Source organism: Delphinapterus leucas, chromosome 5 (assembly GCF_059928025.1).
Source record: "Delphinapterus leucas isolate spDelLeu-1000000601 "Yukka" chromosome 5, BTC_Dleu_Yukka2, whole genome shotgun sequence".
NCBI lineage: Eukaryota > Metazoa > Chordata > Mammalia > Artiodactyla > Monodontidae > Delphinapterus > Delphinapterus leucas.
This window is the reverse complement of record NC_143133.1, coordinates 56,546,576-56,558,643: the sequence shown is the minus strand read 5'-3', so window position 1 is coordinate 56,558,643 and position 12,068 is coordinate 56,546,576. Positions and strand designations below refer to the sequence as shown.

The 12,068-nt window shown below is 34.8% G+C and overlaps 1 protein-coding gene across 5 annotated transcripts in view; it reads right to left on the bottom strand.

Annotated features, from left to right (window-relative positions):
* Positions 1 to 12,068, bottom strand: part of PCDH7 (protocadherin 7) — a 419,973-nt gene that overhangs the window by 183,787 nt on the left and 224,118 nt on the right. Inside the window, exon 3 of one of the 5 annotated variants that reach the window (XM_022566362.3) lies at positions 10,199 to 10,294. The exons of 3 other annotated variants lie outside the window; for them this stretch is intronic. In XM_022566362.3, the coding sequence (XP_022422070.1) occupies positions 10,206 to 10,294 (89 nt within the window). In that variant the 3' untranslated portion in view covers positions 10,199 to 10,205. Of the gene's footprint in view, positions 1 to 6,860; positions 10,295 to 12,068 lie in introns of those variants that run through there. One more of the 5 variants, XM_022566358.3, reaches the window with a different exon arrangement.

Here is a 12,068-nt window from a genome sequence, read left to right as displayed (position 1 = left end):
ACTCATCTAATAAGACAAATAATTTATATCTTTGACATTTAGACTTTATGAGAGTCCTGAAAATAATTCATCATTTTAATTACTAATGGTGCTTTTATGTCACACATTTCCTTATAGTAAACTACTCCAAAATCTCAGTTATTTATAATAAATCTTTGCCTTAAAAATATCTTTATATTGCTAAAATGCTCCTTTTAGTGCCTCTCAATTTATAAGCAAAATTCAAAAACATAATCATTCTCATTATTTAATCTCATAAATAAACTACAATTGGAGGTAAAAGCTAAACATATAGCATCACTGGAATGTCCAATAAATGATGTTTTTGGAAAATGTTAGTGATACTGATACAAAGCTGTAGATGATTCATTACTTTCTTAAACTTTCTGAACCATCTAATTTTGCTAATATAGTGCTTTGAGCTTCACACTATTGAAACAATTAGCAGGCTCCCCCACCATTACAAAAATGTAACAAACATTTAAATAATTGATATCTCCTTGAACTACTCTTCAATTTATTTACTGGTTACACTACAATTAAATGGCTAGCAAATGTATTAGACTCTTTAAAAGAAAAATATATTATTTTGTTTGGAAAAATTATTAAAAACTTAGTAAAATACTTTTATGGTTTATCTGTTCATGACACATTGTTTTTCTTAAAAATTTATTCTTAAATTGGTAATGAGATAATCTGATTTTTGTCTTTTGCCAGTCACTATTTTAATTGTAGCAATGGTTTATTATAGGAAAATTTTGGTCTACTTTTTGTTGATTAAGTTAAATAAATATTAAAATTCTCTCATAAAAAAAAGCTATATCCTTAAAGTCCTGCAATGCCCCATAATCATTTATTTCATTTGTAAACCATTTCACTTCCAGATTGAACTAATCCAATTTGGTAAAATATTGTTACAACTTTAAACACAAATAACAAATGGCAGCGAGGATATGGAGAAATGGAACCCTCAGTTACTATTGGTGGGAAGGTAAATTGGTGCAGCCACTGTGGAAAACAGTATGGAGGTTTCTCAAAAAACTAAAAATACAACTACCATATGACCCAGCAATTCCACTATTGGGTATATACCTGAAAAAAACAAAAACACTATATGAAAAGATACATGCACCCTAATGTTCATAGCAACATTATTTACAATTGCCAAGGTATGGAAGCAACCTAAGTGTCCATCAACAGATGAATGGATAAAGGAGATGTGGTACATATATACAGTGGAATATTACTCAGCCATAAAAAAGAATGAAATTTTGCCATTTGCAGCAACACAGATGGACCTAGAGATTATCATACTAAGTGAAGTAAGTCAGAGACAGAAAGACAAATATTACATGATATCACTTATATGTTGAATCTAAAAAATACAACAAACTAATAAATAAAACAAAAAAGAAACAGGGGCTTCCCTGGTGGCGCAGTGGTTGAGAGTCCGCCTGCTGATGCAGGGGACACGGGTTCGTGCCCCGGTTCGGGAAGATCCCACATACCGTGGAGCGGCTGGACCCATGAGCCATGGCCGCTGAGCCTGCGCGTCCGGAGCCTGTGCTCTGCAACGGGAGAGGCCCACGTATTGGAAAAAAAAAAAAAAAGAAAGAAAAGAAACAGATTCACAGATATAGAGAACAAACCAGTGGTTAATAGTGGGGCGAGGGAAGGGGGGAGGGGCAATATAGGGGTAGGGGAAAAAGGAAGGGTTATTATAGGATTATATGAAATCATGTGCCTGGAACTTGGGAAAATTGTAAAGCACTATAGAATTCAAAGACTCTTTCATTCAATTATGTATATATCATTAGAACTTTAAAGTGCTTGGCCAAAAATACATGAAGATATTTTTTCTCATAACTTACACCAAACTCTTCTTAAAACTAAAAGAGACTTGTTAAAAGGAGAATTTTGTTACATAAAATATATTTCATTTTCTAAAGTTATTCTTTAAATCCAAAAATAATAAATTGTAGTTTTACACACACATGGATATATTTCTTTTGTGATATATAATAACCTGATACCACTATTAGGGCAACCTAATTGGTCATAAGTAGATTCTGTATTCTTTGATATGTATTTGATAGGTTGCTATGTTTACATAACGCTCATATATCCCTGACATATATTCTGGAAAAGTGAAAAGAGACTATCGATCCAGTTAACCATATGAGACAGCTAAAAAGGCACTCTCTTGAGCAGGCCTGGCACAGTACTATTGATTTCCTTCCTCCCTCACTCTTACTTGCCCGCATTCTTAGTCCACCTGCTTGTCTTTTCATGCAACAAACAAATTAACTAAAAGTTAAGCAGATTTAAAAAAAACTGTAACTTCCTACTTCACTTATTCTTTCCATGCACATGTACTTTGTTCTGCCTATTTTTAATCTATCTTCCCTCTCTTTACTTTCTCATAGAGCTACCCTCTAATCATCACACTTCAGCATATATTTTCAGTCTCTGAGGCATAACCACACTTTTCTTAAGCGCAAGTGTTGCAAAACATCACCAAATGATTTGATTCCTCGTTCCTATTGAAATGAAAACTATTTGGATATTTTCCCCTAACCTAGTGATCCAGCAGAGTTTGCAATAAAGCAAATTAATGGATTAGTTGAAAGTTACCTTTCCATTTATTTCCATGATAAAATTAGAACTTCAGTCCCCTGGAAGAAAGTGTCTATGGATATATACTAAAAGATACTTACTATTCAAATCCTACCTAATTCACATATTTAAAGACATATAATATACAATGTCTTTTTAATAATCAGTTCAGAAATAAGAAAAAAGTCATTGATAGTATCACGCTTTATTGGGAAATCCTTTTAAAATAAATGATCCAAAACACCTCTGGAAAGCCATCAGCCTTACCAAGCTCATTTTTTTGTTCTGAATTATAAATTCAGAAATCAGTAAACCTTTAGCATTCTGGCCAAGTTTTCCATTATCCTCACAAAAGTGGCATAACTTCTAAATTAGATCTACATTTCTTTGTTGTTTTAAAAATATTTTCCTGCATTTTCTTCATTACTTGAACACATGGGCTTATCATGGTATTACACGTAACAAAGACCACAAAGAATTAAAATCCTGAGTAATATGCATTATGGTGTCTAAGGACATTTTTCCCCCTGTCAATTAGCTAATATCCTATTACGAGCAGCTAATGTGCCTGTGTTAACAATTCTCTTTATAATCGGATGTTCTATTTATTTAATTGATGCCTGTTGTCCTGATTAGAATGGACAGGCAAGCTTAAATAATGATAGTTGAGTCTTGTTAAGGCTTACGATTGGAATCTTTGGTAACTTGCTCTGCTTTATTTGCTGTAAACTCTGGGGGAGTTGCATACTGTGGTGTCCCCAGCCACAAGGTGGTGGTGATAAGGTCATATGAGGCAACTCCTAATTTTAAGTTGGAATATATCTTTGACTGGTTTCACTTCTGGAAAAAATTGTTAGTCGATTACAAAGCATGTTTGTAATGTCAAGCTTTGCAGAAGGATGCCAACTTCCATGCCCCTCCAGACTACATTACCTAGTGTTTTTCTGATTCTTATGAATAAAATTGTTTGCTTTCCTATTTCATTCTGCTGATTCCAGATAAGCAGTGAATCCAAGGACACAAAAGAAAGTGTCAACTCACCAAGATCTGTACTTTTAAGCACGCTACTGCAGTAAATTTGGTTACCCCTGGACTGTGATTCAGAAAATCTGGAGCACAGCTCTCTCACGAACTTAATGACCTTGAAAAAGTTACTCTTTTAATTAACTAGATTTCAAAATGACGAATTTTCAGATAAAACAATTTCTTCCAGATAAAATAATTTATGATTCTATGTGAATGCTTTATATTCCACTCTTTAATAAGTTGAAAACAGTCAATCATTAAATTACTTTTGCAAGTTGTCTTTATTACGACTTTGCTATAGTCAGTTTCACCGCTATAGAGAAATAACATTCAAAACGAGGACAGAGTTGTGTCTCCAGATGCAAAAGAAGTGATGGTTCCACAAATAAAAATTAGCGACTTTGTCTTCAGAAGGGTAGTCTTAGTAAGATAAAAGAGCTTCACTAGAACACTGTAGAATTGGCTAAAAATTAGACGACTTATGTTAAAAATTCTCAATACTCAGTCCAATGAAATCTTTGAGAATTATGTCACCAGATTCCAGTACAGAATTATCGCTATTATGTCTGTTGATTACCATAGAATCACAGACCTTTAGTGTTGGAATCCATTTTGTCTAACTTGTTATCTTATGAATGAATCCCTTTAATAATGACTTTGAGAAATTATCATGCAACCTAAGCTTTGATATCTTCAGTGATAAAGATTTCAGAATACAGACTAGTCTATGGAGCAGATTTTGTTGAGCATTTCTTAAGATAATACATTTTTTTCCTTATAAGGAAGTAATTTTCTACCATTTACACCTGCTAGCTTTCGTTCTGTCTCCAGGAATCACAAAGAATGAGTCAAATCCTTTGTCTCTCTCTGCATTAAAATGCTTCAAATATCTTTTAAATGACTGTCCTCTCCTCCACCTGTCTTCCTCAGCACATCAAACATTTTCTTGGATTTACATATTTATAAAAGCACACAAAAAAGGAAAAAATATAGCAGCTTAAGTGATAACAATCAATAAACATGTTTTTAATTAGAAGCCTTCTTAGAAATTGTGTAAGAAGCCTATAACATAAATGCTAATTGATCACATGATCACAGCAATCCATGCCACAGAGTCAAAGGAAGTTCTCAGAATCCTTCTCAAGAGCAAACTCCAGAAAGGAAAATAGGTCAACACATGCTATCACGAAAGATAACATCCCTGGTCTACCTTGGTTTCCATATTATACAGATGAGGAAAGCATGCTCCAGGGAGGTTAAATATCATTTATTGGAAAACCTAGACCAAAACCCCAATTTCTAAAATTCCTTGTCTTCCATACTCCATAGAAAATTGAAAGCTACTTTAAAGATCAGTTTTAGTTAAATCCCTCATTTTGGTGAAATAAGTGAGGTTTTGAGACGTTAAGTGATTAATCTGTACCTCCTGCATTTAACTCCCATCTTTCTAAAATATTAAAAGAAATTTTAAAATGTTAAATTATATATGTGCACATAGTATATACATCTTCTATAGCACTGATGGACAAAGCACATATAGGTTTTCTGTTATTTTGAGAATATTACCTAAGACTCATATATAACCAAATATAAAAAGGGTATTACTGGGCTTCCCTGGTGGCGCAGTGGTTGACAGTCCGCCTGCCGATGCAGGGGACACGGGTTCGTGCCCCGGTCCGGGAAGATCGCACATGCCATGGAGCGGCTGGGCCCGTGAGCCACGGCCGCTGAGCCTGCGCGTCCGGAGCCTGTGCTCCGCAACGGGAGAGGCCACAACAGTGAGAGGCCTGTGTACCGCAAAAAAAAAAAAAAAAAAAAAAAAAGGGTATTACTTTGGGAATTGAGGGAGCCTACAAAGCAACACTGAGTATGAAAGAGAAAGAATTTATGTAGGCACTGAAGCTTTTGAGAATATAAAGTCAAGCACTATAATGACCATATGGAAGACGTTCATTAAGATTATATAGGTTCATAATATATGAAGCACACTGAAAATTAAAATCTTGGGTAGGGTCAGGGAAAAGTCATGTGGCATAAAAAGTATTCTCTGCCAGCAAATTGATTAAATTTCCCAGTTCTAGAAAAGGCCATATATTCTGTGTAGGCACTCACTGAAAGGCAGATGTGCACGGCTTCTGAGAGAGTGCCATAATCTACTTATAAATAGGACTCACCAAGGGACATTGGTAGCAATTTGGCATTAAGAAAGAGTTCACATACATGAAGAATTTACTTTGTGGTAACTTTTATTGAGGAAAGTCCATATCTGACAGGGTAGCCTTTATATATCTTTCAATCTTATTTTGCTCTATTTTGACCTCCATGTAACATAGTGTTATATGCAAGCACATATTTAGTCATTAAAGTCAATAATTTGCATTGAGAAAATAGTTTTTGTTTTTTTGTCTTTTTTTTTTTTTTTTTTGCGGTACACGGGCCTCTCACTGTTGTGGCCTCTCCCGTTGCAGAGCACAGGCTCCGGATGCGCAGGCTCAGCGGCCATGGCTCACGGGGCCCAGCCGCTCCGCGGCATGTGGGATCTTCCCGGACCAGGCCACGAACCCGCATCCCCAGCATCGGCAGGCGGACTCTCAACCACTGCACCACCAGGGAAGCCCGAGAAAATAGTTTTTGTTTTGTTCTGCTTTTGTTTTTTTTGCCTTTTACTTCCACTGATATTATCCATGTAAGGATATGTATTTTTTTGTACCAAATTTGTTAGAATGGTGAATGGGCATCTTAAAGAAAAACTCATATCAGGCACCAACTCAAACTAAAATATTTATTCAATTAAGAAATAAAAAGTAGACACAAAATTCTTTTACTTTCATCAAACACTATATTTTAATTCATTCATTTTTTCATTCATTTTTATGCATACTTGAACTTATTTTATTTATATATTATACTATATACTAGCCAAGTCATACCTTTATTCTGTACAAATTCAGATCAAAGCTATATGCAGTTTTAAACTGCGCCTCCTTTTTTCCCCCTGAAGTTATTTAAGTGGATTTTCTGGGTTCTTCATACTGAACAAATATAAGCATATAAACCGAGGGAGCCCATCATGAATTCCTTGTTCTTTTGATAAAGTATTTTGCACTAAATGAGAATAACCAGAATGCTAGAAGTATCTGCAATCAAGTAACATAGAACAGTTAGGAAAACTTGGGCTATAAACCAGAAAAAGAGAGAGAGAGAGAGAGAGAGAAAGAGAGAGACGTTATATAGCTAGACATTAGGATAGAGTATCTGAATTTAGGTCATGGAAGTACTTTCATTTGGAGAAGGAATAGAACTTATTTTGTGTTTTCCCAATGGGAAAATTCAGGATAAATGGATTCCAGTTATGGGAAGGCAGAATTTAATAAGAAATATAAGAAAAAGCTGAAAAGTTAAACATGTCCTCAAATAAAGTGAGCCACCTCTGGATTTTGTGTCACTGGAATCATTCAAGCAGAGATTAGTGATTCTTATGATGGTGCTGAGGGATGCATGAACAATCTAAGACTTGATTGGTTGGACCATAATCTCTCTACCAACTCTTAAAATTCCATGACTAATTCAGCAAATATTCATTCTATGCTCCAGGCACTCCACATAAAGAAATATAGAAACAAAATGATCCTTATATTCACAGGGCTAACAGATTGGTTAATTCTAAGATTATCTTGGTAGAAAGTGGGGAGAGGAGGGTATTTCGACTTGTATCCTAATTTTCCATCAAGGTCTGCTCAATTGTACCCTCTAGGCACAACTCTTTTAGTTCTAAGTACATAGCTCCAAGTTAATGCTTAAGTGCTTATCTTGCTCTCAAAAGCACTGTTTCCACAAAAAAAAGTCCTAGAAAAATATAGTGTACACAAGGTAACGTATCTTAACTCCCGTTTCTCTTTCCAGCCATTTTACCTCAAAGGCTTTTCTAAGAATAACGGAAACATGAACTCATAAATAAAGTCCTTTTTCTCTACCTGCATTGATTTTTTTCCCCTCCAAGTTTTATTTCATATTCTTTTAAATTTCTTTTAGTGTCTGTGGTTTTCAATATCTTTCCTTCAATTTTTTATTGCTTTTCAATTTATTCATTTTCCTAAAATCTTTTTGTTTCTATTTTCTCAACGATTTTTCTTTTCTTTCTTGGTTTATCCTCTTTTCCTCATCTAATTTTACTTCTCCATTTCTTTCTTTTCTTGTATGGTAAACGACTCTTTTCTTATATGGTGCATATTTCCTTTATTTGCCTGTAATGTAAAAAAAGTGTTTCTCTGATAATCTTCCCTCAAAACTTTAGAACATTTTGGTTGAATTTCCTGCTTTCCATGTGAGATATAAGTATATCTGTGCTTCTTTTCTTACCACTAGATTTGATAAATTTTATAAAATTTAAATGATCTTTTTTCTGTGTTTTCAATTATTTTATACTTACTTGGTTTTTAATTGCAGGTCCTAAAATTAGGGGGAGATAATGACTGATTTCTTATGATACAATTTATTAAGTCATCTGTGAATCTAATAATAGTCAAGAGCCACAAGCTAAGGGGAATAAAAACAGAGTAGAGCAAAGTGTGGATGAGAGGAAGGGTACATACAAGGGTGAAAAGGATGAATGACTTCTTTCTAAAAATTCATTCATTTGCTCAGCATTTAGTGAGTAACAAACACTGAGGACATAGAAGAGTTCATAAAGGATAAGATGGAATCATAGAAACTCAGAGTTGAACATGAATGAGAATCCTAGCTTTGCTTGGGAGGAATCAGGAGATACTACATAAGGCACATGGCACTTCAGTCAATTCTGAGTGATTTTGGCCACTTTAGGTTTCTCCAAGCCTCATTTTTTATCAATTAAATATGAATAATAATAATTTCTAACTCTATGTTCCTTTGTATGGATGAATTAAGAAAGTGGAGATTATTCAGTTTATTTACATTGTGCCCGACACACAGTAAACCCTCTGTATGTGTTTGCTGTTATTATTGTTGTGAGTTTTCCAAACAGACCTGGGGAAAGTGCTCTCCAGATGGAAAGACCCAAAAATGCAAAGGTCTGTGGACAGGAAAGATTATTTATAGCCATTGAGAAAGATGGGGAGTCCAGATTACAGTGTACATCAGGGTAAAGGTATAAAATATGGACTAGAAATGTAGGTAGAAATGGGATCATGAAGGCCAGCCAATGATTTCAGAGCTTTTTGGAGTAAGAGGCCATGCATTCCTGAATGAAGATTAATGCTCCAGCCTTTAATGGTTAATGGTAGCATCAGTGAAAATGCCTATAAATCAAAAGAGCTTGCTTTGTTTATGTACACAAACAAGTCTTAATTTTGCTACTATTTTAAGTAATACCACAAATAGTGCTGCCACACACTTGCCCACCTATAGACACAATCACTGTTTTTTTGTTTGTTTTTGTTTTTAAGACATCTGCCAATAATCTTCCTAGCCCAAAGGTAGTGTTCTAGTTACATGTCTCATAGATCTGGATGATCACGAGGATGTAATGCAGAGCCTGACACATCCTCAAAACAAGCCCTTACAGGAGCTGGGAGGACCAGTTCCGCTAGTGAAAAATGAAATTAAGAAGGTGGGTGTTTCTCTGTGATGACTTAGTATTTATGTTTTATAGGTTATGACTCTGCTGTTGTTTGAGCCCTGCGGGCCTAGCTCCTTTCAAAATGTAGCAGCCTGAATGAGGTAATCTTGGGACTGCTGAAAGAAATAGTGCCCCCCACCTCCCTCAAATGCCACCAGCTGAATTGACAAAAGAAAGTTTTGAGGAAAGCGATTAGCATATGTTCAGCTCTGACATCTGGATGACATCGATTTGTATTTAGATTCATTTGAACTGGCTCATACCTAATTTTCTATAACCAGATCAATAAGCATTATAATTAATGTACATACAGTTTTGTGTAATGCTTTTGAAAATTCAAATGCTATAATAATTGAATTTTGAGTTAAAATTCACAAAGCATTTCCATTTTACACTTTTCAAAGATATGTTATATAAAAATTATTTGTATAACATTGAAAGAGGCTTTTTTTTTTTTTTTTTTTTTTGCGGTACGTGGGCCTCTCACTGTTGTGGCCTCTCCCGTTGTGGAGCACAGGCTCCAGACACATAGGCTCAGTGACCATGGCTCACGGGCCCAGCCGCTCCACGGCATGTGGGATCTTCCCGGAACAGGGCACGAACCTGTGTCCCCTGCATCGGTAGGTGGACTCTCAACCACTGCGCCACCAGGGAAGCCCACAAGGTCCATATTATTTCTGTCGAATCAGTTGAGGAAACTGCATAGCACCTTTCTCTGAAAATGATATAATTAATTCTTCTGTACTCCTCTACATTTAAAAAGTATTCTGCAACTGTGCAGGGAATTCTGAAATGCATAGCATGCTGAAATATGTAAAGATATACTCAGGTTGAGTTATTTTTCTGTATCAGTAGGCTCTGTGTAGGTGGGTAAATGAGTCTTCTCAATATAAAAGAGATAGACTATTAATGGAGAACGCAGAAGAGGGGCACTGCACTGATTCATGGGAACCACCATACCTGTTCATTAATGGAGAGGCCTTAACAGCACTCTTCTTCCATGCGTCTTGCCATGAGGAAAGGGGAGGAAGGGAAAGGTAGTGATGGCAGCAACACCTGGGGAAGGGAGATGGGGAAATTTGTAAAGGGAAAATCAGCAGCCCCTACACAATGGTGTCCATCCATAGACCTTGCCAATAAAACAATTTCCAAAAACCCTAAGCTTGTTTTCTTTCTTTTAAAAAAAAATCTAGATAAATTTCAAAGATAATTTAAACAAATTAGGTATTTCTAACAGCGTTAATCTGAACACTCTCCAACTATCATCTTCCAAGTCTAGGACACGGGGGCTGCTACAAGTAACGAACTACCATCTTATTCTCACTTTTCAACTGGGTAGTTTAAGGCAGGCCATTTTTCTATAGGTATAGTTGTTGTTGTTGTTTACAACAGATTTAAGAAAAAAAAACTATTGGATAAACAAAACCAAATGTATATGTATTTTTCCCCCAACACACAGTGGGATTATTAACATTTATTTGTTCTGCCTCCATCTAATTGACATACATCTAATTGCTCACAATACATCTTCCTTTTTACGTTCTCCTAAGGGTATGTAGTTTTGATATCAAAACGACTTCAACTTGTTGATTTAACAAAAAAAAGAATTAGATTTGTAGAATCCCTATATACTGCAAGAGGTTAAACTAATAAAAGTTGCAAAAAGTTTTGTGTTTTAATTATATTTTTGTAGACATGGTTTAATCTGGACTATATGTAATTTTTTGAAAGTAAGTATATAGAATTATATGGAAAGAGAGTGAAAAATTTTAATAAAAAGTTGATGATAATACTAAATGATTTGAATTTTAATAGTGATTAACTGCTTTTATAAATCAATATAGGAGATAATATCACACCTGAAAACCAAATACTGCTACAGATATTGCTCTAAGTATTTGTTTTTAAAGAAATCTTTAACTTTGTATGCTTTTATTTAAATACAAACTTTATATGAAAAATATTTTTACACTATTTAGAGAAGCTTTTAGACATACTGGAGATAATCTGATTGAAATATGCATATTTTATGAAGAAGAGGTATTCTCCTGTGGTGGGGGACATTGTAAGGGGGAAGGTTATGCATTTGTGGAGGCAGGGGGCATGCGGGAAACCTCTGTACCTTCCTCTCCATTGTTTTGTGAACAAAAACTGTTCTAAAAAAAATACAGTCAATTTTTTTTAAAGTACTGTAAAGTTGAAAGGTAGGAGAGATTAGTTTTTTGTGTGAAAAATAAAATGTTTTTGACCCCTCACACCAATACATTTCTTACTGTAATATTTAGAGAAGGGCTGGGACATTCTTGAATTTTTCCCTAAAGACAGGGATTTTTGTGAATACATGTTTGCATTCTTGTTTCTGAATGTGATTCTAACCTTTAATCCTGATGTTTAGGAAAGCAGCTATCACAAAGATCTTTGGGGTTTGAAGCATGATAATCCTCTTGGTTTTGCCTTAATCCTGTTTAGACAGGATGTCTCAAAACTTTCCAGTTTCTCAACTCCTCTGGTCTTTGACACACTGCTTGCTATTAGCCATCATCTCTGTTTAAAATAACATACCCACTTAATGCTTAGGTAATAGTATTAGCCCTTGAGAAATTTGGAAGCTAATTGTTTATCATAAAAGATTAACATCAAAGAATTCTGAAGGCACATGCAGTATCTAGGCCTGTTGAATTAAAATAAATGAGCTCAAAGTAGCAAACTTAATTTTTTTTTTTTGTAGCCAACTTACATTTTATCTGATATGATTAAACACAATTTTTTGGTAGCTTTGCTTTTTTTATTATAAATTTTTAATTTTGTGTTTAATTTTTAAAATATTAAC